Consider the following 27,140-nt stretch of genomic DNA (forward strand, 5'->3'; position numbering starts at 1 on the left):
GTGATGGAATACTACTGTGCTATAAGAAATAATGAGGGGGATATTTTCAGAAAAACATGGAAAGACTATATGAACCAATGCAAAGTAAAGTGAAAACTAAGAGATCACTGTTACATAGTTAGAACCATATTGTTAAGATGATCAACTGTGAAAGACTTGGCTACTCTGGTCAGTAAAACTATCCAATACAATTTCAAAGGACTCATAATGAAAAATTCTGTCCTCCAGAGAAAGAATCCTGAGTGCAAATTGAAGTATAGTTTTATCACTTTTTAAATTTTTTTCTTGGGTTTTTTGTGTTACAACTAATACAAAAATTTGTTTTTGAATGACTTCACATGAATAATGGGTGATTGCTATCTCAGTGGTAGTAGAGTGGCAGGAAAGAGAATGAATTTGAAACAGAAATATTTTTAAAAGATATTAATTTTTTAAAAATACATTAAAAAAAGAAAAGTAGTCATCTAGTCTCTGCTTGAGGACTTTCATGAAAAATGAATTACCATGCCCCATTTCAAGGCAGGATATTTTCATTCCTATCTTATAATTAGAAATTCTTTCTATAGGTGCAATGTGAAATGCAATTTGTCTTCTTATAACTTCTTCCCTTTGGTCCTAGTTCTACCCTTCAGGATTAACCAGAACCAGTCTAGTTCCTTTTCTACATGAGGGCCCTTTAAATAATCAAAGGCAAGGACTTTTCTTTTCCAGTTGATGGAAATTGATATTTACCCTCTTACTTCAAGTAAATACAGCAAATTTGGACTGCAAGTTTAAAATACCAGGCCTGGAGTTAGGAATGTCAGAGTTCAAATCGGGCTTCAGACACTAGCTCTATGAATCTGGAAAAGTCATTTAACCCTGTCTGCCTCAATTCCTCATTTGTAAAATGAGCTGGCGAAGGAAATAGCAAACCACTGCAATATTTTTGCCAAGAAAACCCCAAAATTGGATAAAACAAAAACAAAAATAAGTCATGAAGAGTCAGCTGCAACTGAAAAACAAATAAACAGCAAGGGGAATTGAAAGGATGCAAGTCATGCTTTCAACGGGCTTCAAATCTGAACTAAGAGAAAAAAATAAGTCATTATTATTCATGACACATTAGTGTACATCTTAAGGTTTGCAAAGTTCTTTCCATGCTTTTAACAACCATATGAGATGGGTTGTATATAAGTACTTGGTGATACAAAGAGAAATTTAAAGAGGGAGAGATCCTTTACCTGGGAGAAGGGAAACAAGGGTAACGAAGAAGAAAAATATTAGAGAAGACTTCATGGGGATTCCAAAGTTCAAGAACTCAAAGAAAGAAAAGTAAGGTTCAAATCCTAACTGAAATTTATTAACTCTGTGGCCATCTGTAAAATTAAGCATTTATTCTTAATTATATCTCAGTAATGGAGATATTTATACTACTTAGTATATGAAGTATATGAAGTAGTATAAATACTTCCTTCACAGGGTTGTAGTGAAAAAAAGTACTTTTTAAATTTTAAGTGCTAAATGTAAATGAGTTAGGTTTATTTTTTTCTTAAATTCATTAGCAAAGTTTTATTTTTAACACCATTGTTAACTAATAGAATTGAGGAAAGAAGGCTTTTCATTATTTGACTAGGCCAGCAGATGTGAGAAAAGTTCAGTTAAAGCCTGAACCAGGAAGACAGATTCTTCCACCCCAACAAGTCTAGGTTGTAGACACTTTGAAGTGGAAAAGCACCCCAAAATGGGACTGTGAGAAACATAATCTTGAATCTTTGTAGTTAGAAGTTTATTACTAGTTCTTCACTCCCTAATGCAGATGGTACTTTTAACAACTCAGATGTACTGGCCTGAGAGTCTTGAGACCTCGACAAGCTGATAAGCTTAAAGAAATGCTGCTTGCTGCTGCCTGAGAATGACCCCCTTAGAGTGATAACTTTTTGCCTCATTTAGAATAGAAATTCCTTTATTATGACAAATGTATCAAGAAACATTTTGATGTCTCTCTTCTTTCTATAAATATATGGCCCTGAGCCATTCATTACTGACCCCTCCAGTCTTGATGTTGGGATTCAGTTGCTAGCTAGCAATAAACGCTCTTAAAATTTCATTATTTTGGCTGCCCTGTTTTTCTCTCACCTGGGCACTTCAACTTTAAGGAGGAGGGCAATGTTCATCATTACTTGTGCATCATTAGAAGGCAGGGATTGTTTCACTGCTAATTTGTATCCTCAGTGCTTAACACAATTCTAGACACATAGGCGCTTAGTAAATGTGTATTGATTGACCATCATTTTAGAGCTGGAAGAGATTTTAGAAATCATTTGACTCAATTTCCTCATTTTACAAATAAGAAAACTAAAGCTCAGAAAGGGTAAGGAACTTGGTTGGTTATTAGTCTTCATTCTCAAGAAGTACTGAAGATCCCATAACCAAGAAGTGGCAGAACCAGTTTTCAGACCCAATTCTTCTGGCTCCAAATGCTTTTTATACCATTTCATACCAGATTTAAGAGCCAATTATGAATGTTGTATAAATCGTTTTTTACTGCATTCTGTGAAGGAGATGGGGGCAGGAATGGACTGGGATTAGTGGACCCTTCTTGCTCTGAGATTCTGTAAGCCACTAAGGGGTAGAGGGAGGAGGCCCACAGTGGTCAAGGGGAACACCCACAGCCTCATGGCAGCTTAAAGAGGGGACCTAAGAACAAATCTTCTCCTAACTTTGAGTTCTTCACTTCCCTGCTCAGTAATTTCTGCTCTGTTTTTAGCCCAGTGTTAGTTCTTCTCTGTGCTGGAAAAAGTCAGGTCTTGGATTAAAGGGATATAGCAGTTGGACGTGGTCCTGCTCTCCTCAAAACTCCTGTGGCTTTGGGGATTTTTCCTTATTGCATTTGTTTTAGTTCATTTTGTATTGTAGATATTTATTAAATATGTTATTTTTATAAATGAGATACAGCCTGGAAGATAGCTTGATTTGGAGCCAAGAAACAGGGGTTCAAATCCTATCTTGGGTGCTTATTAATGTACCCTACAGTACGGGTAATTGAACCTCATTGAACTTCACCTGTAAAAATGAAGCTAATAGTAGTAGCACTTGCCTTGTAGGACTAATGCTAGGTGGCATAATAGATAGGGAGCTGGGCCTGGGATCTGGAAAATTTGAATTCAAATCCAGTCTTAGATACTTAGTAACTGTATAATCCTGAGCATGTCACCTTGTTTCACAAGTCACAGTTTTACTCGTTTGCCTCAGTTTCCTCATATGTAAAATGAGATGGAGAAAGAAATAGCAAATCGTGTGTGTGTGTGTGTGTGTTTTGAAAATCTTAAAGTACTCCTTGACTGTCCACTATTATTATAGTTGTCTTTTTTCCTCCACTGTCATCTCCATGAGAGTAGGAACTTTCTCAACTTCGAATAGTGCCTGGAATACAGTAAACATTTGTGACCATTTTTGAAATTCATGATTATATTATACTTCACAATTCACAAAATTATAATAACTTCCACTTCTGTAGAGTTTTACATACATTCTCACGCAATTCTTATTGTGATAAAGATGACTGGGGCTCAGAGAGGCAATAACTACTCATTTAATAAAAAGGAAAACCTTGGCTTAATGATTACCATTCCAGTCCTCTTTCTTTTGAGAGATGAATGAATAAATGAAGGTGGGAATGACCAAATCCTTTGTGTTACTTCATTTGTAGGGGCCCGGAAGTCTGGGCCAAGCATCTCATGGCCGAATGACCCTCTCCCACCCCAGCCCTGCTATTACCATCCGTGCCCTGGGAGCCTCCCCTCCCCAAGCAGCACAGAATCTCATCCCTACGTCAGCTTGGACAGCAGCCCAGCTCCTTCGCCCCAGCTCACAGCCATGGCCAGCAGTCCCAGCCCCCCAACCTGCAGGAAAAAACTCTTCACTTTCTCAAGACCACCACGGAATCGGGACACAGACCGCTTTTTGGATGCTCTCAGTGCGCAGCTGGGTGCCAGGGTGACCATGGTGGATGACTTTCTCACCCCTGAGAATGACTATGAAGAGGTGAGGACCAAATGGCCCTGTGCCCCAGGTGGGATCCCCACAGATGCCCAGCCCTGGAGCAGGCCTCCCCAGGATGTAGAGTTTGAGGAGAATGTGTCTAATTGGGCTGATTGGGATGCATTGATAGATGCATGAAGTTAGTGAACACATCATTTCTAAGTCTTCTTTTCCCAAGTTCCTTTAATGGATCCTTATGTGATAAGATTTTGAGTCCTCTTCCTTTCTTAATCCCCATTCCTTGGAGGAACCCCAATTTAGAATTAGTGTTCTTCCTAAAATAACATATCCACAGCCAGAGTACCTTATTGTGTCCTGACAGGGGCAGAATCAGTGGAACTGTGAACCTCTCCCCACCCATTAATGGGGGCCCTACTTCTAGAAGCTGCACAGTCGGCAAAACTGGCTGGGCAGTCCTGGGCAAGGCCCCCGGGGCCACCTTCCAGGAAGAGAAGCTGCAGAAAATGGGCTGATCTGCATTAGAGAGCCTTTCTTCCCCAGCAGCTTCCTTCTTGGATGAAATCACAGGTTCAGCCTCCAAAGAAAAGGGAGCACGGCATCCTTAGTAAGGGCAGGGTGGAGGCAGGGTCTAGAGTTTCATTCTTCCCAGCCTACTCATACCATCTCTGTAGCATCGTGTCCAACTGTGGGCACTGCCTTTTAGGAAAAAAATAACAAGTCAGAACTCATCCAGGGAGAAAAGCTTTCAAAACCATCATACATGGTCCTGGAACTCTGTAGCCTGGAGAACCCATAAGCATTCATTAGAGAAGAGGACTTTGATGGAACATGATAAACTCTCAGCAAGAATTTGAAGAGTTGTCATATGGAAGAAAGTTTAGATTGGTCTTGCGGGGCCCCAGGGACCAGAAGTAGGTGTTTGGGTAGAAATTGCAGAAGTAGTTTGTCGCTTGTTGTAAAGAAAATCTTCCTGATAATCAGAAGTAGAATGAGCTGCCTTAGAAAGTAGTATGACTTTTCCTTTGAGCTGAGGCTGAGATTGTTATAAAAGGGATTCTCCTGTGAGTGTGGATTGTACTAAAAGATTTGAGTCCTGTTCAATTCTAACATTCTTTGGTGCTATAAATGGAGACTGGTTGTGTGAGTCAAGATAACACTGTAATCCTGAATGCTACCCTCAAATCTTTCTTACCAATGGTCTGAGTAGAGTCAGTTAGTAATCTGCAGGGTCTCTTAATGTGCTAGGAAGGAGCACAGTAACAAAGGAGGAGGAAATAGCAGAATAAAGCAGTTCCTGATGGAGCAGCAACCTGCCAGGCAGAGAATGGAGAACATGGTCTAGGGCAAGAACAAAATAGATCCAAACTAGGCCCTCATGGCACGTGTATTTCCATACTCCTGAGAATGTCCAGTGAAGCCCATTGGAGGTGTTCATCCAAAAAGAAGGGGAAGCAAGAAGGAAGGAGGAAAGCGGGAGTCCTAGCTAAGGCAATTTCTCTGAGAATGGAAGCCCATTGCATTATTCAGGAGGATCTGAGATTTAAAAACACTTCCTTGGGAGTCAGAAGAATGGGGTTCAATTACTGCCTCTCATGCTTACTACCTGTATGATCTTGAACAAATCACTTAATCTCTTTGGACCATATTTCTTCATCCAGAAAAGGAGGAGTTGGACTTGATAGCCTCTGTGAACACAGCCTGGAGTCAGAAGACCTGAGTTCAAATTTGACCTCAAACACGAACTGTATGACTCTGAGCAAGTCACTTAACCTCCAATTGTCCCAGTTTCCTCACCTGTGAAATGGAGATAATAATAGCACTTACCTCTCTGGAATGTTTTGAAGATCAAATAAGATAGCAGTTGTTAAGTATTTAACACAGTACCCAGTCCATAGTAAGGACTATAGAAATGTTAGTTGTTGTTTAGTATCTCCATTTCTATGACGTAGGCTAGCTCTGTTTCTTTAACATGGCAACTTTCCTTTTCACCCTGTCACTGGTAAGTCAGTGCTCTGAATGTCCCCATACCTTAGCCTTTCTTTCTCTTTCTTTATCGTGAACAGATGAGTTTCCTTGACGACCAGGGCAGCTATGTGACCAATGATCTGAGCAGTGTCAGCGAGTATGTCAGTAGCAGTGAGGAGGGCAGCTCACTGACGTATTCTTCTATCTCTGACCACATCCCCCCACCTCCCCTCAGTCCACCTCCTCCACCTCCACTCCAATTCCATGATCCCAAACCAGGTCCCCGCAACCTGGACGGCCCTCTTAACACCACCACACTGGCCAAGCCTCTTGGGGCCCACTCCCACCAAGTCCCTCCCCCTCCTCCACCACCTCTTCCCCCACCAGTCCCCTGTGCTCCCCCACTGCTCCATCGAGGCCTTGGACATCGCCGCAGTGAATCAAATCACATGAGTGTCAAACGTCTTCGGTGGGAGCAGGTGGAGAACTCAGAAGGCACTATATGGGGCCAGGTAAGCAGGCAGACCCAGCTTTTAGAAGACCAGGGCATTTAAAACTGTCTTTTTCAAGGATCAAGTGAATTTTGAAGAGGGTGGAAGTTGGCTAATCTTCTATTGTGTTTGTGACAGGGACTTGTCTTATCCCCAGTTTGGAAAGTTAAAAAAGTCAGGGGACACGCAAAAGTCACACTGTTAAGTACCTCCAGAGCTTTACATGGAGGAGGTTCTCATTGTCAGTGGCTAGCCTTAGGAATCTGAACTGCTTAGACTAATTATCTAGTTCTTTCCTACTGCCCACAAATATTAATCTAATGATTCTCTCCCTAAGTATCTTCAGTATTTCAGAAACCTATAGACAAGGTATCTTCCTGGCTTGATACTGATTTATAAGTTCTGAAGAAGAATCCCCAACTCACACATTTTGACAGTGAGCTTAAGAATCCTTATTGGTATAAACTAAGAATCCCCAGAATTACATGGCATCTACAAAACCAAAAAGTATTTCTTTTGATGAGCTACTTCACCCAGGCTGAAGCCAATGGCTATAACCAGAGCATTAGTCATAAGCAAGCCTCACTGGTCCTTAAAGACTAGGTCAAAGATAAGAGATTTTTTTAAATTAAATTTTATTTTTTTATTATGGCTCTTTATATACAAAACTTATACATGGATAATTTTTCAACATTGATCTTTGCAAAACCTTCTGTTCCATCTTTTCCTCTCCTTCCCTCCATCCCCTCCCCTAGATGGCAGGTAGTCCCATACATGTTAAATATGTTAAAGTATATATTAAATACAATATATGTATACATATTTATATAGTTATCTTGTTGCACAGGATTTAGAAAGAAGGTAAAAATAACCTGAGAAGAAAAAACAAAAATGCAAGCAAACAGTAACAGAAAGAGTGGAAATGTTATGTTGTGATCCATATTCATTTCCCAGTGTTCTTTAAGAGATTTTTTTTCATTAAAATGTCAAAATTCATTCTAAGAAGCCCCCATTAATCCACAGACTGTCATGGACAATGGAAATCAGACTCATAGTATATCAGAACTAGAAGGTACCTTAATAGTTATCTAGTCCAGACCCTTGATTTTACAGGTGAGAAAATGGATACCCAGGAGAATGGAGTAACTTGCTCAATATAAATTGGTAGTAGAACCTAGACTCTGTCCTAGATCTTGTTCTTGGTTCAGGCATTACATTGTATGTGTATATGCATATATACATACAATGTAATGATATATATATGTGTGTGTGTGTATGCATATGCATGCATACACACACATATCAAAACCAAAATGTTTTTTAAAAAGGTAAAAAGGATTTTATTTTCTCTGTACATATTCATATATATATATATAATATATATATATATATACACACACACATAGAAGGGTTCAAAAACATAAAATTCTGTCCTATTTACCAAACTTGAAAAAAATCCTGAAGAAGGCAAGGCATCAAAATTATTAAATTAATAAATTTATTATAATTTGTGAAGCATTGGGAACACAAAGAAAGGAAAGATAGTCCCTGACCTGAAGGAGTCCTTAATCTAAGAAGGAGACAACATGTAAACAACTCTGGACAAACAAGACATAGGATATGGAGGGAAAAGTCTTGTTAATTAAAAACTTTTAGCATTGTTATATTCATTTCCAGTTAGTTTTCTAGTGGAGTACCTGTTATCTCTGACTGTATGCATATTTTCAATCAAATTGCATAAAAATATTGATTCACATCAGGATTCTTACAGTATATGAAAGTACAGTATATGAAATACAGTATATTTTGAACCAGGGAACAGTTTTGCTGAATTTTTGTGTAGTTTCAATATAACCAGGCCATGGCAATAGTAGAAAGAAAGAAAGAAAGAAAGAAAGAAAGAAAGAAAGAAAGAAAGAAAGAAAGAAAGAAAGAAAGAAAGAAAGAAAGAAAGAAGGAAGGAAGGAAGGAAGGAAGAAGGAAGGAAGGAAGGAAGGAAGGAAGGAAGGAAGGAAGAAGGAAGGAAGAAAGAAAGAAGAAAGAAAGGAAGAAGGAAGGAAGGAAGGAAGGAAGGAAGGAAGGAAGGAAGGAAGGAGGAAGAAGGAAGGAAGGAAGGAAGAAGGAGAGAGAGAGAGAGAGAGAGAGAGAGAGAAAGGAAGGAAGGAAGGAAGAAGGAAGGAAGAAGAAGGAAGGAAGGAAGGAAGAAGGAAGGAAGGAAGAAGAAAAGGAAGGAAGGAAGGAAGGAAGGAAGGAAGGAAGGAAGGAAGGAAGGAAGGAAGGAAGAAGGAAGGAAGGAAGGAAGGAAGAAGGAAGGAAGGAAGAAAGAAAGGAAGAAGGAAAGGAAAGAGAAAGTTGTGACACAAAATTACAGAAGAATCAAAATACTATAGTCCAGGGCTTCTCATTTTTAAACTTTTCCCACTTGTGACCTCTTTTCACAGGAGAAATTTTTATGTGATCCCCATCTTGAATCTGAGCCAAGGTGTTTCTAACAGCATTTGTGCATAATGCAGTGCAAAGTGCACATGTATATTCAGAATCAAGGCTGCACTGAAGTTGCGTGATAAAATATAGGCAAGTGGTGCCATAAACACCTCGTATTCATTACACATTTGATTTTGAATTAAGTTTTGGTCATGCTGTCAGAAACCTTTTATACTCACCAAATATTTCCAGATCACTTCAATTATAAACTCACAGTTTAAGAAGCTTTGCTATTCACACTGCATTATCCTATTTGTATCTCAAATAGTGTTTTTTGTAGAGACATTATGCAAATAGGATGCCTTGAATCACATAGGCTTACTTTTGGTTTGAGAATATCTCACCTTTGGGTCCTAGGAGGAACTTGGAGTTGGGAATCAGGAGCTCTAGATTTGAATGCCAATTCTGCTAGTGTTTTCACCTTTCTCTCATTGATTTTCTCATATGTAATATAATGGGCATTGGGAGAAGACCTGGACTAGTTAACTTCCTAGGTCCTTTCTGGTTCTGCCTTCTCAGGACTCACGTGATTAATCTAAACTTCACTCAATACTACATCCCTATGCATGCAGGGACCTCTCCCACTGATTTCAGGAGCTATTACTTTCAGATCAATCATCCTTATTTGAATGGTTCCATTGACTTTAATAAACATAATTCCCCTTCCCCACAAAGCCCTTCTAGCCCATAATGAGGTGTGGAAACTTTTCACCAATACAGGTCAATCAATCAATAAACAAATGTGTCCTTTGATATCCCAATGTCGTTACCTAAGAAACTACTTTCTCTCCTGCCCATCTGACTTTCTTACAGCTTGGGGAAGATTCAGATTATGACAAATTGAATGACATGGTGAAATACTTAGACCTGGAACTCCACTTTGGGACCCAGAAACCAGCAAGTAAGTGATCCAGCATACTTGATATGGGTGAGGAGGGGGAGTGCCTGGAAAGGGGAAAACAGATTCCTTCTTGCCACATTGGCTGGCAATGGACTCACTTTGTTGACTAAACAGTTTAGAATCCTTTTAGCAATTCAAACCAATCTGACTTGGGGAAAGGTGGTCCTGAATGGAGAATAAAATTCTATTCAAGTGTTCCTTTTGCTTCTGGCACTGTTGCTACCCACATGACTTTTGGAAAGTTTCTCAGACTCTCATTTCTCTCATCTGCAAAATGGGAATAACAATACTTACATATACTACCTTTCTCACAGAGTTGTTGTAATTCATAAACTGCAAAAGTATTGTAGAAATGTGAAGTATTGTCATTAATCACTCTTGTATTAATAATCATACTGGCTTATATCATTTTTGGTCATCTGTGTCATTAATCACATATTAATGAGAGCCTAAGGTCAGTTAATTTTATGCATAAGTATGCATATATAAGGAGATTGGAATCAATAGCCTAGGAAGATGCTGATAACTACAATAAATGGATAGACAGACATAAAAGGCCTTATCCAAAACTTATCATCATTAGTAGTGGCAGACTGGTGTCATCATCTCTGGGATGTATCTAGAGCAATTTTAGCCTCTTTTGTGATGATTGGGGTTGGGGCAGATGGTATATTTATGGATTGGTAGAATGAGAGACCAGCATAGTTCTCTGAATCATATATGACACTGATTCTCACTGCTTAAAGGACAGGTAGCATATATATATATTACACTTTTAAGAGCAATTAGGACCTTGTGTCTAGGCTTTTTGCCAATGGCTCCAGCCCCTACCACTGATGTTCCAAACATAAGTAAGAGATCCCCTGAACCTTCTACTTTACTACTAATAGATTAGCTTTTATGAAAGAATATTTAATTTGAAAGTATACCCCTTCCCAGGACATTTCATGGTGCCCACACTATGGGTGAATTGTGTACGATTCTCACCCTTGAGATGCAACAGAATTAAATGGTCAGGAAAGAGAAAAACTGTCCCAGGATGCCCAGTTTTTAAAGATGCACTCTGTTCTGGCTGCATAGCCAATTGAAGAAAACTACTCCCAGCCATATTGTAGGGAAATTCAGGGAAGCAGGATGCTTCCATGTTAGGTCATCTGGGCATGTGCAGGAAAAGCTCTTTATGCCTAAGTGTTATTGGAATTTGTTCTCCTCTGCCTCCAATCTAGGGAGAGCTTGGTAGTGCAGTGGATAGAATGCCAGCTGTGGAGTCAGGAAGACTCACCTTCCTGAATTCAAATCTAGCCTCAGAACTTACTAGTTGTATGACCCAGGGCAAATCATTTAAACTCTGTTTCCTTATCTGTAAAATGAGCTGGAGAAGGAAATGATAGAGCACTCCAGTATTTTTGCCAAGAAAACCCCAAATGGGGTCATGAAGTATTGGATACAATTGAAAAACATGTGAACAGCAATAACAATTTCATGTCTAAGTTTGGTATGGCCTATAACATCCCACGTGGGACTCAATAAGAGGGTAAATATGATCATGAGGTGCTTTCTTCCAGTCTTACTGGTGGATTAAGCAGTTGGCATTTAGTTATAGAAACTGCCTAGACCATGATTTGTATTTAACTAATGCTTGTGATGATTGATTTCCATGGTCCAAAAAAGCCCCTATCTGTTTGAAAATGTCTTTTCCATAAGATCTAAAGTTCTGAATAGAAAGAAATTTTCATTCATTTTAAAGCAACTGTATCTCTGAAGGATGCTGTGTGAATGTATGTTAACATTCTCGTATTAGCACCAGTAACACAGCTTAACTGATTAGCTTTCTATCATCTTGAGGAACAGGCTCAGGGATAAAAGAGTGTATAATACTGGATCAGTTCATCTTGAAAAGGGAGGGGAAAAGTGCAGCTAGGACCTACTGACTTTGAACAAATCACTGGCAAGATAACACTGTTGGACTAGGACATATTTAAGGACCTTATTATTTCACCATTTTGCTGAGAGAAATTTCATTCTTTATGGCCTTCATTTAAAGTCACCCTCCCAAGAGTATATCATCTTAGACTCTGACTAGTAAGAAACCCTAGAAGTTTTCTGGTTCAGTCTTCCATACTTGGAGGCATCTTCTCTGTAACATACAGGACAGGTAGCCACCTAGTCTCTACATGAATACTACTTGATGGGGTGTTCACTACTTATAGAGACAGCCCATTCCATTGTTAGATTATTGTGATTTTTAGAAAGTTCTTTGTAACATTGATCCATAGAAAGACACTGTTTTCCTATAACTTAATACTGTCCTTTGGGGCTAGGCCAAATATATCTAATCCCTTTTATAACAATAGCCCTTCAGATATGAAAAGTCCATTTCCTCTAGGCTAAATATCCACATTTTTTTCAATCATTTCTCACATCACATTGTCTTCAGACTCCTCCTAATACTGGTCATCTATCTCAAATGATTTCATTTAATACCTATCCTTCCAAAAATATGGTTCCCAGAACTGAACACAATTATTTCAGATATGATTTGACGAGGGCCCAATACAATGAGATTATCACCTCAATTGATCTGGGTACTAAACTTTTATTTGAATAGCCTAAGATCCCATTAGTTTTTTTGGTTGGGTGTTTTGTTTTATTTTGTTTTGTTTTTTGGCTGCCACATCACATTGTTGGCTTATATCAGACTTGCAGTCAACTAAAACCTTCATGGCTATTGCATGAACTACTGTCTACTTAGGTCTCCCCCCCATTACATACCTGTCAGGTTGATTTTTTTTTCTTATCTAAGATACAGAAGTTTGCATTTCTCTCTGTCAGATTTCATCTTGTTGGTTTTGATCCAGCATTCCAACCTGATAAAATCTTTTTAAACTTCGATTTTGTCACTCATCATAACAGACAAAGTTCCCAGATTGTAAGCCTATCAACCATCATCCCACTCTGTAATGGAACTTCAGGGATCTGATGACATGCTGTTACCACTTTAAATACTACTCCTCTGAGAGGAAATGAAGGGATGAATGAATGAGGAAATGTGACTTACAATGCTGGTTTAGGTTTTGCTAGTTCAAGGCTATTTATCTTAGTTTGATGTGATTAGGGCAGGCTGTTCCTAGGTTATCAGTGGTGCTTTGAGTATCATTTCATGGTCTGAATGGCCACACAGTCAGTGTAAAGAGGAAGAAACTAACACTTTCTGCTAAAATATCTACTCTTTGTAAAAAATAAATAAAAACTTTTATTAAATCCCTTAACATTCATTGTAAGGAATCTTAAATAAGTAGTCCCTAAATATAAATATCCAAACATTTGAAAAGTTGGGTCAGATCTAAACATTAATAGCTGATGACTTCCTGCTGTTTTTTGAGTCATCCCCTTGCCACCCCTGAAGCTAGCACTGTCCATACCACTTGTAGAGCCTCAGGTTCCTTTCCCAGTTCCAGGTTCTACCCTTCTGCCTTTGCCTCCATTGAAGTTGTTGCAATCACCCATGGAATGGGTTCAAAAAAAAGTCCTCTCTCCCTCCAACAGGCCAGTTAAGGTATGAAGAGTTAAGACTCATTACCAGGGCTTTGTGAAGATGAAAGAATAGAGATTAATATATATTTCTGGTCTCCTGAGTTTGAATTTGAAATCTGTATTCCATGGAATAGTATTATAAATCCTATAAGATTCAGAAGTATAACTGCATTATAATCAAAGTAAGGATTTGTGGGCAGACCAAAAACCCTCACCATAATATGTGTGTGTACATATATACATTGGTATAAAACATATGTTTTCTATAGGAAAATTCATTTTAAATTCCAGAAAATTGACTTAGAAACAAACTTTCAGACTATAAGGGTTGGGCTTATCTTAAAAAATTCATTTTTAGAGCAAATTTAAAAATTAAATACCCACCTACCCGTACTATGAGCCCATTGAGACCTGAGAGTAGTTTTTGTCTTTTTTTTTAATCACTACCACTTAGCACATTGCCTGACAACTAGACAACTAGTAAGTACTTATTGACATGATTTGACTTGACATTCTTTTCAAAACTCTTATGTCCTAAAAAGGTATCTCCTTGCCTTCAAACTAATTTGTCAAAATGTCTTCAGGCTACTTCCCCAGTCTTTAGGGCTTTCTTCTGTTAGAATCACCAAAATCCATTCCTTTAGCTTAAAAAGGTAGAAATTATGAAAGCATGCCCCCCCAGTTTCCAAATTAACTTATAGATCTGCTCTTTCCTCTGCCTGCCTTTTACTTTATTACATTTATATATGGAAACAGCATGAAAAAGATAGTCTGAACATCTAGGAATGCTTGCATACAAGTGATTACATAATTCTGACCTTTAGACAGAAAGATTTTAGCCATCTAAACCTTTTTTGTGGAAAAGGGTCAGAAGTTCCCACTTCCCTAACTCTGTTATCCCTATGGTTCCCTTATCAAAGCTCTAATAAAGGGTCAGACACAGGCTTACTTCAGATATACCTATTTTATGAAAGGGCTTTTTAACATAAAACAGCACAAAGAGGAAACTTGGCAAGGCCTTAAGCATAGTTTTCAATTGGTCTCAACAGAAAAGGTGGTTGGGGAGAGAAGAGAAAAATCTAATCCCCAGGCCTGACTGCTATTAACTTGACCTACAATCCATAATTAATAACAATCCACAGTTACTTGGGATCCAATTCTAACATGATACTAATGACTGTAGAAGAAAGAATTAAGTTCATATGGGATTTATTAAAGAATACCTAAAATCCAGTAGAAATCACTCACTATCCACTTTTAGTTATCCCAGAAGTCCCATTTAGGATAGTTTCAGTTTCCCTCACTGTGAGGCTTTTCCTGAGCATCACTCTGAGAATCATTTCCATCACTTTGAACCCCATAGACATCAAGTGTGTATAAGACATGCAGGATAGATTCTTATTTCTTTCTTTATAAGATAAATTCTTATTCCTAGAATCCATATACAATCCATGTAGAAATATCCACATGGATACACAGGTTACTTGTTGTATTAGAGATTTATCCGCCTCCAGGGACTTTGATTCTTGAGTTAATAGCTCCACCCTGTGCCACTTACCACCTTATCTTACAGGTAGTCCCAGGCTCTGCTGGAATACACTCAGTGATTCAAAGTTCATTTCCTAAAAACTGCCTATTCTATTGCTATAAAGTTTTGATTATTAGAAATTTCTTCATATGAAACCCAACTCTGCTTTCCTATAACTGTCTTTTTTTTATTTTAAAATTTGGTATTTTATTTTTCCCAGTTACATGTAAAAACAATTTTTTACATTCATTTTTAAATACTTTTAAGTTCCAGATTTTTTCCTTTCCTCCCTCTCCACCTTACCATTGAGAATCGATAGTCATGCAAAAGATTTCCATAATAGTCACGCTGTGAAAGAAAACATAGACCAAAAAAAAAAAAAAAAAAAACCCTCAAAAAGAATGAAATAAAAGGAAAAAGTATGCTTTAATCTGCATTCAAATACCATCAGTTCTTTCTCTGAGTATGAATAGCATTTTTCATCATAATTTCTTCAAAGTTGTCTTGGATCATTTTATTGCTGAGAATAACCAAATCATTCACAGCTGATCATCTTACAGTATTGCTGTCACTTTGTACACAATACATTTCAGTTTGCATCAGCTCATGGAAATGTTTCCCAGTTTTTCTGAGAGCATTCTCCTCATCATTTCTAATAGCACAATATTATTCCATAAAAATCATATACCACAATTTATTCAGTCATTCCTCAATTGATGATCATCTCAATTCCCAATTCTTTACCCCCAGAAAAGAAATATAAATATTTTTGTACACATATATCCTTTTCCTTTTAAAAAAAAATCTCTTTTGATATTGGTAGGTCAAAGAGTATACAGGGTTTTGTAGCCCTTTGGGCATATTTCCAAATTGCTCTACAGAATGGATGAATCAGGTCAGAGCTCTACCAACAGTGTACTAATGTCTCATTTTTTCCACATTCCCTGCAACATGTGTATTTTCCTTTTCTGTCCTATTAGCCAATCTAAAATGTATGTGGTAGTACTAGATAATTGTTTTTGCATTTCTCCAGTCAATAGTAAGTTGGAGCATTTTTTCATATGGCTATAAATAGATAAAATTACTTCCTCTGAAACTATTAGTAAGTTTTGATCATTTGTCAATTAAGGAATGATTCTTATTTTTGTAAATTTGACTCAGTTCTTTATATGTTTGAAAAATTAGGCCTTTGTCAGAGAAATTTGCTTTAAATTTTTTTCTATAATTATTCCTCCTAACATATTTATTTTCCCCATTTATTCTATTCTCTCTCTCCTTTTACCCAGTCCATCTTCAAAAGTGTTTTGCTTCTAACTATCCCTTCCTCCAAGCTGCCCTCTTTTCTATCCTCATCCCAATTTTTAAAAATAGCTTTTTATTTACAATTTATATATATGGGTAATTTTGCAGCATTGACAATTGCCAAACCTTTTGTTCCAATTTTTCCCCTCCTTCCCCCCACTCCCTCCCCTAAATGGCAGGATGATATATTAAAGTATAAATTAGATACACAATAAGTATACATGACCAAACTGTTATTTTGCTGTACAAAAATAATCAGACTCTGAAATATTGTACAGTTAGCCTGTGAAGGAAATCAAAAATGCAGGCAGGCAAAAATATAGGGATTGGGAATTCAATGTAATGGTTCTTAGTCATCTCCCAGAGTTCTTTTGCTGAGTGTAGCTGGTTCAGTTCATTACTGCTCCATTGGAACTGATTTGGTTCATCTCATTGCTGAAGATGGCCAGGCCCATCAGAATTGATCATTATACAGTATCGTTGTTGAAGTGTCTAATGATCTCCTGGCCCTGCTCATTTCACTCAGCATCAGTTCATGTAAGTCTCTCCAAGCCTCTCTGAAATCATCCTGTTGGTCATTTCTTACTCAACAATAATATTCCATAACATTCATATACCACAATTTTTTCAGCCATTCTCCAATTGATGGGCATCCACTCAGTTTCCAGCTTCTGGCCACTACAGGGCTGCCACAAACATTGGTGCACACACAGGTCCCTTTTCCTCCTTTAAGATCTCCTTGGGATATAAGCCCAGTAGAAACACTGCTGGATCAAATGGTATGCACAGTTTGATAGCTTTTTGAGCATAATTCCAAATTATGCTCCAGAATGGCTGGATCCATTCACAACTCCACCAACAATGCATCAGTGTCCCACTTTTCCCACATCCCCTCCATCATTCCGCATTATCTTTCCCTGTCATTCTAGCCAGTCTGACAGGTGTGTAGTGGTAGCTCAGAGTTGTCTTAATTTGCATTTCTCTGATTACTACCTCATCCCAATTTTTAAAATTGATTTTTTAAAAAGAGATATGTTTACTTTTCTCCTGGCCTGTGTTCTGATATGTGAATGACTACAGTCACTCTTTTCTGTCCTGAAACTGTGAGGAGGGTCTCTGATCTACTGTGATTGAAGCTCTGGCATGCTAGCGCTCATTCTTACCCTGGGACTGCTACCCAGAATTGCAACCAAGATCTAAGTATGGCTAAAACAAGAGCTGCTAGCTAAGAGACCCTTGTAATGTCCTTCTGACCCCCTTGCCATTTGTGAACTAAGGATTCTGGAAGGGTTGTTGTAGCTGCTAATTCAGTAGCTCCCAAGACCCACTCCTGGTTTTCTGGGGCAAGGGCTATATTGGCGTAGCTATACTGGACTATATTCCACTATCACCAGGTAGGATAGACCTTTCCTGATGACCATCCAAGTTGTCCTGGGCTGGAAAATTGTTTTACCCTGTCTTTTTGTGGGTTTTACTGCTCTAGAGTTTGTTTAGAGTCATTCATTATTTAAAGGAATTTGAAAGGGTTTGGGAGAAAGTTTGAGTGAACCCCTGCCTTTACTCTGCCATCTTGGCTCCTCCCCGCCCCAACTTCTTTTTATTGTTTTTACATGCATTTATAATCTATCACTACTTCCACCTCCCCCAAAAGAACAACAACCAGAAAAAGGAAAAATAAAACCTTTACTATAAACATGCATAATCTAGCAAACATGTTCCCATAATGGCTATGCTGGAAAATGTCTCTCTCTACATTTTAAGTTTAATTACCTCTGTGGCAGGAGTTAAGTTGTGGGCTTCATTTTCAGTCTTTTGGACATATGGTTTATCATATTAATCAAAATTCTATAATCTATCAAAGTTATTTATCTCTGTAATGTTGTCATTATATTAATCTCCCTTCTAGTTCTGCTTACTTTGCTTGATATCTATTCAAAAAGTTCTTCATAGTTTCCAATAAAACTAGCAATTTTGTGACTTCTTAACATTTCATTACATTCCTATACCATAGTTTTTTTTAGCTATTTCCTAATAAAAAGCCACCATCTTAGTTTCCAATTTGGGGCTATTACAAGAGCCTCTATAAATATTTTCGTACATCTATAGATTTTTTCCTCTTTCTTTGATCTCTTTGGGATAAAGTGGGATCTACTAGTAATATAATTGAATAAGAGGGTAAGCACAGTTCCAAATTGTTTTCCAGAATGACTGGATTAATTCACAACTCTATAAACAGTGTACTAGTGTGTCTGTTTTATTATAAACCCTTAAAATGTATCATTTTCCTCTTTTGTTATTTTTGCCAGACTGATGGGTGTCAGTTGGAATCTTGAAGTTACTTTAATTTGCTTTTCTCTAATAATTAGTGACTTACAACATTTTTTTGTGATTGTTGATAACTTGGATTACTTCCTTTCAAAACTGCCCCTTCATATCCTTTGATTATTTATCTATTGGAGAATGGTCCTTATTCTTACAAAATTTTAATAAATTTCTTATGTATTTTGATATGAGACTTTTATCAGAGAGATGTTGCAAATCTTTCCCCTTAATTACCTTCACTTTCTAATTTTAACTGCATTAGATTCATTTGTGTAAAACCACTTGGATTTTACATAATTAAAATTGTTCGATTTTATTTTGTATGATCCTATTACTTTTTCAGTCATTAATTCTTTCCCTCTCCATAGATCTGAGCACTAATTTGTCCCTTGCTTCTCTATCTGCTTTTTTTGGATGTATCTATTTGGGGCTTACCTTGGTACATGATATGAAATGCTGGTCCAAACTTAATTTTTCCTAGCATGCAATGCAGATTCCTTATAACTTTCATTGATTGGTTTAGGGCTATCTTCTGTGACTAGCACAAAACAAATCTAGTACTTTCCATATTGATAGGTATTCAGATAATTGAAGATTTACCATGTTTTTTGTGTCCAGCAAATCCAGTGACTCCTGAGCCAATGAATAAAAATTGGCCCCTTTCCAAGTTTATTCTGAATAAGATGAGTACACACAATAATTTTTGCTGTTACTAATTAACAGGATGAACTTTACCTAACAAAGTGAAGCAGTCTATAGTTCAGCAGTCATTATCTGAAACAAAGACCCTCGGGCCACTTCAAACTTTGGCATAGATGCCATTAAATCTGCCCCCATCTTATTTATATGATTTGTTTTTTCCTGAGATGAGGAAGTCTCTAAGGTAGAGTAAGCCAGAGTAACTGTCTATGTTCTGTCAGAAGGTGATGAGACTTTAGGTATTATAGAAAACTGGTTCCCTGGAAATAGAAACCTAAGCATAAAATCAAAGCTTAAATCTAGAATATGTGTCTACCACATAGAATATAATAGTCAGTTACAAGATTGGGGGTGATGAGACATAGAGGTGTTCAATCATCCAACAAACAAGCATTTGCTAAGTACTTAATACATGCCAGATACTGTGCTGAACTCTGAGAAGTGAAGAAAGGCAAAAGCAATCCCTATTCTCAAGGAATTCATACTCTAATAGGAGAGACAACACCTAAAGAACTGTATACAATATGATATATACAGGTAGGTGGAAAGTAGTCTTAGCGGGAAGTTACTGGCCCTAAGGGGGCTAGTAAAGGCTTCTGGAAGAAGATGGGATTTTAGGTGAGATATGAAGGAAGCCAGGAGGCAGAGATGAGGAAGAGTTCCAGGCATGAGGAACAGCCGATTCTGTTTTTCCTTGTGGAGAACACTAAAGAGGCTTGTGTCATTGGATCAAAGAATAGGTGAAAGGGCATCACGTGAAAAAAGACTAGAAAGGTAAGGAACCAGGTGATAAAGGTGATAAAAAAAATAGTCCAACAGGGAATTTTATATTAAGGAGCCATTGGAGTTTATTGAGTGGAGGGATGACGTGGTCAAATCTGGGCTTTAGGATTTGATAGCTAAATGGAGAATAATCTGGAGTTTTGAGAGTCTTGAAGCAAGGAGATGGACCAGCAGTGACAGAGGCTTGCACTAGAGTGGTAGCAGTGTTAGAAAGAAGTGGGCATTGTGAATTTCAATTATGAATTGACAGGACTTGATAACAAATTGTATTTGGGGGCTGAGAATGAAAAATCAAGGATGACATATCTAGTTCTGAGCCTCTATGACTGGAAGAATGATAATAGAGAAATTTAAAAGAGAAAAGGTTCAAAGCAGCACCTTCCCTTCGCCTTTTCTATAGTTCTTAGATAAATCTGACCAGAACTTTTGGTGTCCTCAAGAAAGGAGCTTTGGTTCCTCCCACACCTCTAGAGTCTAGCCTTCACTTTTACAGTGAGCTGAAGATCCCTACTTACCTCCCAATAATAGCAATAACCATCCCTTATTTCTGTGTAACCCTTCATTCTTTTACTTATGAAAGAAAAGCACTTTCCTTTTATATCCACAGATCTCATATGGTTCATCCTTGGAGAAGGGAGCTGGATTGTTTTTTTTACTTGCTAGGGAATTGTATGGATACTTACTTTCTCCCTGGAATGTTTGATGTTATACATTATCAGTCTTGTACTATGAAAAAATAGAGATAGAGTAGGAGACACCTCAGAGCTATCCTTCTCAGCCAGTACTTGACCTAACTTCATCTGGCAATGGGATTCATCAGTTCTGATTACCCTTCAAAGAATGACTGGTTCAGGCCAGCTCTCTGGCTCTCTTTTCTTGCTCACACACCAGCCTAGATTGGCAGATGCCCTTCCAAAGTTCTCTGTCATCCTGGGAACATGCAGGTACAGAACATACAGGTGCATTATATTGGATGATTGGACATAAATGGATAATCTCTGAAATAAATCAAATATCAATCGATATATATTTATTTATTAAATGCCCACTATATGCCAGGCACTGTGCTAAGCTGGGAATACAAAAACAGAAAAAAGGCAAACCATGCTGTTAAAGAGCTCACAGCATAATGTAGGCAGGGCAATTAGATGGCACAGTGGAGAGAGTACTATCCCTGAAATCAGAAGAACCTGAGTTCAAATTCAGCCTCAAACATTTACTATTTACTAGCTGTGTGACCCTGGGTCCAATTGCCTTACCAAAAAAAAAATAATGGAGGAAAAAACACACACATACAAACAGGCTATATATAGAACAGGAAATAAAATTATTATTTTTATATATCATACATTACATTTAGATTAAACTATATATGTAATTAAAAGAGGGACAACACTAAAAACAAGAGGAGTTGGGAAAGACTTCTTGTAGAAGATGAGATTTTAATTGGGATTTAATGAAAGCCAGGCAAGGTAGCAGGCAGACATGAGGAGGGAGATAGGGACTCTCACTAAAATGTCCCAACACCATATATAAGGAGGACTCTGGGCCATATGTCTGGAGGGGTATCCCACACATAGAGCCCAACAATATATTTATCAATAATGACTTGCCATACAAAAGCAAAAGCAGGGAATCAGATCAGATCATCAGTTCTAGAGTGTGCTTGGTGCTTTATAAGCCCTAATGAAAAACCATTCCAGCTTTCTGTCTTGTTTCCATGCTCTTGTGCTTTTTCTACCTCACTGAGTTTGATTGTCATCTTGCCCCTATGAGTTCTTGGGGAGGAGCAGCATCAGCCATTTATTGCAGATAGGAGCCTCTGAATATAAATATCTTCACTCAATAACATGTAACCTCTCATGTGATATACCATCTTCTTCCTATGTAGGGCAAGACTTGCCTCTCACCCATTCTTTTATTATTAAGTCCTATCTCAAGTGCTCAATAATGTTGATCCCCAAAACAGAATTAGAAGATTATACTATCCAGGACTACTGTTTTTAGCTATCTTATATTTTGGTCTGCCTTTAGGTACTGTAACCACCTAATTGGCCTTCCTCCTTTTTAAAGATGATTACCTATAACTCTGGTAATTAGCTTAACTCTAGGTCCCAGACTCATGACTATGAATCCCATGATCAGGGGCAAATTCTTTGTATTTGTATATACATTCATGGGCCTATACAGGTGCATGTTTGTAGGGAGGTGTGAGTATTAGCATTGGTTGTAGGTATAATCTAGTCGTGTCAAGAGAGGAGACATTCCATCTCCTGAAAAGTCCTGTTCATGCCTTAAGGAGGTTATGGGAAAGATAAGATCCCAGAGCAGTAGCATCCCATTGGTACAATCCTGGAGATTGGCACCCTGGAGCACAACCCTACTTGCCTAATTCTAGGTTTGGCTTGATTCTTCCTCGTAATTACATAGTGAGAGTGAATATATGACCAAGAGTCAAGAACCATGGGTGTTATAGTCCTGACTACCATTTTCTAACCATGTGAGCAACAAATTAAACAATTCACTTTGCTCCTGGGCCTCAATTTCTGTGTTTGCAAGATAAAAGGATTGGAATAGATGATGGATAAAATTCCTTGTAATTCTAATGTTCTGTGTTTATATATATATATATATATGTATATATGTGTGTATATATATATACATATATATATATGCATATATTAAAATGACTTCCATTTTATCCCAAGCCAAAATAGGGGCTTGGGTAAGAAAAAAGGGGTATTTTGTGGTATTTGATCTGATTATTTTAGACCTGAGATTCTATAGGGATTACAAAAGAGCTTTTTTATATCCCTAATAATAAGGGGACATAGTTTCTTGGCTACAGAGGAATTTTCCCAAGTCCCCAAAAGTCCATTGGGTGACAACAGCCCTCAGAGTGTGGTATCATAGCGAGAACTTTGGATTTGAGGTCCTGAGTTCAAATGTTTCTCAGTTTCTTTATGTGTAAAAAACAAGGTGAGACCTGATGACTAGAGGTTCCTCCTAACTCTAGAACTGATCTGTGATCTTGTAACAGGAATTCTTGGGTTAAGGATAGGACCTTCTGGGCCAGAGATGAGGTGATGAGTGAGTGGGGACAAGAGCAAGCTTTTCATCTGGGTCCGTGGATCTCACCTATTGTTTTGTTTTTTCAGCCCAGCTATCGAGAGCTCAGACATGCCCCGGTTCCAGGATGCTCAGAGAGATGTGGCGAGAGCATTGTATCTCTGACTTACTCAATGCCTTTTTCTCGTTCTCCTCTCCAGTGCTGGAGAAAACCAGCCACAACCTTACCTGTGATTAAATCTTTCAGTTTCTCTTCCAGAGCCAACACTTGCACCTGAGCCCTTTAAAAAGAAAGATGTGGTCGAGATTTTGTCTCATAAGAAGGCCTATAATACATGTAAGTGGAAGTGTATGTTTGGTGGGTTGATCATCAAAAGCAAATGGGATAATTCAGGGGCTCTATCTTTCTGGGAAAATGAGGAACATGATACACAAACTTTATGGGAATAGTGGCACAGATTATTAGAAAGAACTCCCATTTATTGTTGGAGTTCTTAAATCCATCAGCTCAGGAAAGGAGCTGAGAGTAGAGAAGGCATTTCATCTCACTAGGAATTCACTGAAGTCCCTTGTTTTCCTTTGCTGTGTATAGCAGGGGTGTCAAACACCTAGAAGCTGACAGAATTGCTGGGGGCAACACTCAGGAGTGCTATATTTAACAAAATAAATAAAAATACGATAGAAGATAATGTTAATATGTGGTTTTCTAAGTCAGGATGCAACCCTACATTAGGCTTAATGGCCATGTTTGTATTTGAGTTTGATACCAGTGGTGTAGACGCCCAAGTGTGGATAAATGCCCAGATGAGATACTACCCCCAAGCATTTAGGCATTCACGGTGGGGAAAAAGATAATTTTACCCAGGAGGAGGTGGTTGGTGTGAGACCAAGGCAGATCATCTCTGTAAATCTTAAAGAACTTTGTTTCTGGACCAGACCTTTGTTTTCATTGGTACAGGAAGCTTCTAGTGAGAACCTTCCTTGAACAATGTCAATGGGCATGTGCTTTTAGAATCAGAGCGTGGTCTGGTGGGCTGAGGCGTGAGAGGACTTGTATGGGATTCCCAGCCAGCCCTGTTAGAGGCAGGACTCCACTCCAGTACCCCATAGCTGCCTCCCTGACTCTGCCTCCAAGCACACTCTTGTTGCCCTGGATCGGCTGAGATGGCCCAGACCTTTACAGTTCCCTCCAGGCAGCAGGGCAGTGTGGCAGTGTGGCAGTGTGGAAGGTGGACAGCACCAGACAGTGGGGCTGGGCTGCCTGTCCTTCTGGCTCTCAGAAAGGAGCTGGATGACTGGGGGCCAGTCAGTCTCCTCTCTCTTGCAATAACTGAGCTGTAAGGCTCTGAAGCTCTGGGAGCCTCTGCTGACCCTAAGCCTGAGTGAGATGTGAAACCCCAGATGTCTACAACAGCTGGCAATAGGACTCAGCTGACACTGAGGGGCTCACAGAGGCCCTGTCCTGTGGGTCTGTCCTGAGGCTGTGAATGGATCCCAGGGCGTGGCAGTGACTGGCTGAGTAGTCAGGCAGGCCCCTCTTCTCTCCTATTGACTCCTCTATGTGCCTCTTCTTTTTCTTACACTTCCCAGCTATCCTCATTGCTCACCTGAAGCTGTCTCCACCTGAGCTCCGTCAGATCCTCATGAACATGGAGAGCGAGAGGCTGGAGCCATCCCACCTCAAGCAGCTCCTCTTGTACGCCCCCGATGCTGAGGAAGAGAAGCGCTATCAGGGCTATCGGGACACCCCCAGCCAGCTGAGTGAACCGGACCAGTTTGTGCTGCAGGTGACATGCCAGGGCCACTTACTGAGCCAGTCTTACCTGGTGGCTCCCAGCACTACCTTCTCTGAGCACTCTTTCTAGAAAAGTGTTCCATTTTAAAAGAATGCTCCCAACTCCCCTAAAAACCAAGAATCATCAGTCCATTTGCAATGGATTCTAAGCTAGAACTCAGGCCTCTCAAATGCTAATGCAACATCTGAAATACTTCTCTGCTTCACAGTAAAGGAAGGAAATAAGAATTTTTTAAACACCTACTGTGTGCACTGTACTAAATATTTTACCAATAGTATCTCATTAGACCCTCAAAATAACCCTGAGAGGTAGGGGTTATTATTATTATTTTCCATTTTATAGTTGAGGAAATTAGAGCAGAAGTTAAGTGTCTTGCCTGTAATCATATTGCTAGTTATATCTAAGGATGAATTTAAATTCAAATCTTCCTGACCCCAGATCTAGGGCTCTTTCCACTGTGCTTTGCTGCCATTCATTTATTCAATATGTCTTTAAGATAGAGTGAGTGGAAAAGTGGCCATTAAAGCTAAAAAGGATTCAGGCCTTCCATCTGATCCTGGCTCAAAGCAAGTCATGTAATCTCTCAGTGTTTTAGGAATCTCTCTAAGACTAGAAACTGCAGAGAAGATGCCAGCTTGCTTAGATGGAGGGAATTTCCTCACTTTTACCAGTGGGATCACAGGTCTAGTCTCTATTCCTATTCCTTTCTTTATTAAACACCTACAGTGTGTCAAACATTGTGCTTTTGTTATTGGGAGAGTCACAAAGCTTAGACTAAAAAGAAGTGACTGCCCTTTTGGGCAGTCAAATAAAAGATAAGATACAAACAAACACTTTAGGAAATGTTTCCGTGCAGCTCCCATAAGTCCCTAGCATTGCATTTGGAAGCCCATTTTTTCTTCTTCAATAGGTTTGTGTGGGAAGAAGCCTTCTATGCCCCCTGGGGCATGCATGGCTCCCAATCAGTAAGAAATAGCAGGGGTCTTAGATGCTTCCTTAGGTTAGTGGAAGGAGTACTTCCACTGGTGGAGAAGGGGGAGATTCTGGGTGAGATGGCCTTAATAAGGCACGTCACCTCAGTTTTCCTGTAAAATTCCTGTAAATGCTGTAAATCAGGATTAATATAGTCCCTGCCTGACTCACCAATCTATTATGTGTATCAAATGAGACAATGGGGCATTGAAGACTGCTTACATGTGAAGGAAGACTTGGGCTCCAGTTAGTTCTCTCTAATACTGACCATGTGGGTGACCTTGGGCAAGTAACATAAGCTCTGGCTCTGTTTCTCATCTGTAAAATGAGGGGAGTTAGATTCCTTGTTCTCTGAGATTTCTCCCAATTCTCTATCTAAAATCCTGACTTTTTTTTCCTTTTTTGTAATCTAATTTATGATTTCACTGATATTAGAGAACTCTTGGGAAGGAAACTTCTGCCTATGCAAGGAGACCACTGTTCCTCAGTACTCTCCCCTAAAAAGTGCCCAGACAACTCCGAGGTTAGGATTTGCTCAGATTCCCCTGGCCAAGGTGTATCAGAGACACCTAGTGCAGTATGTTAATTCTCTTAGTCTTCAATAAAAATAATCAGAATTATTTTGATTACTCCCAAGATTTTTATTCAATTACCAAAAAGTGATCATTTTATCCACTTGTACCATCATCTACTGAACATCAAAGGCAAAGGAATGGTCTAAGAAAGCCCTTTGTGTTCCAGGACCATTTCTATCTGAATTCCGTTTTTAAAAAAATGACAATAAAGGGAAGCATCCACTTATCCCACATTATCTTTGTTTTTGTCTATCCTTGAGATTTGTCCAAGGAAAGGAGGAATGAGTGGGTATGGTCCAGGAGACACTGCTGTACTCCAGGAACAGGGTGATGAGGTTAGTCAGGTAGGGTCACAGGCAGCCTTGCTCTTGTTGGACCTTCCCCTTACATCTCCATTCTGTTTAGATGCTGTCCGTTCCAGAATATAAAACCCGGCTACGCAGCCTCCACTTCAAGACTACCCTGCAGGAGAAGACTGAGGAGATCAAAGGGAGCTATGAGTGTGTGCACCAAGCCTCCTTGGAGCTTAAGAATAGCAAGAAGCTTGCCAAGATCTTAGAGGTGAGAACCACTTACCCTCCTGGGATGCTTTCTCCCACCCAGCATGCTCTTCATCCTGGCGAGAGAGAGAGAGGGGGGGGGGAAATGGCTCTTTGGCAACTGCCGAGTCTCACCTGTTCCCTTCTCCTACCTTCTTTTCTTCCTCTTCTTTCCTGTTTCTTCCTTTTCCCATTT

At 39.0% G+C, this 27,140-nt stretch overlaps 1 protein-coding gene across 7 annotated transcripts in view; it reads left to right on the forward strand.

The window, feature by feature from the left end:
- Positions 1-27,140, forward strand: part of GRID2IP (Grid2 interacting protein) — a 115,356-nt gene that overhangs the window by 62,419 nt on the left and 25,797 nt on the right. For 5 of the 7 annotated variants that reach the window (XM_051967226.1, XM_051967204.1, XM_051967186.1 and 2 more), the window contains exons 11-16: positions 3,692-4,026; positions 6,048-6,461; positions 9,738-9,825; positions 23,310-23,399; positions 24,653-24,849; positions 26,811-26,966. In XM_051967226.1, the coding sequence (XP_051823186.1) occupies positions 3,692-4,026; positions 6,048-6,461; positions 9,738-9,825; positions 23,310-23,399; positions 24,653-24,849; positions 26,811-26,966 (1,280 nt within the window). The remainder of the gene's footprint in view (positions 1-3,691; positions 4,027-6,047; positions 6,462-9,737; positions 9,826-23,309; positions 23,400-24,652; positions 24,850-26,810; positions 26,967-27,140) is intronic. The other 2 variants (XM_051967220.1, XM_051967234.1) reach the window with 1 other exon arrangement.

Source organism: Antechinus flavipes, chromosome 1 (genome assembly GCF_016432865.1).
Source record: "Antechinus flavipes isolate AdamAnt ecotype Samford, QLD, Australia chromosome 1, AdamAnt_v2, whole genome shotgun sequence".
Classification (NCBI taxonomy): domain Eukaryota; kingdom Metazoa; phylum Chordata; class Mammalia; order Dasyuromorphia; family Dasyuridae; genus Antechinus; species Antechinus flavipes.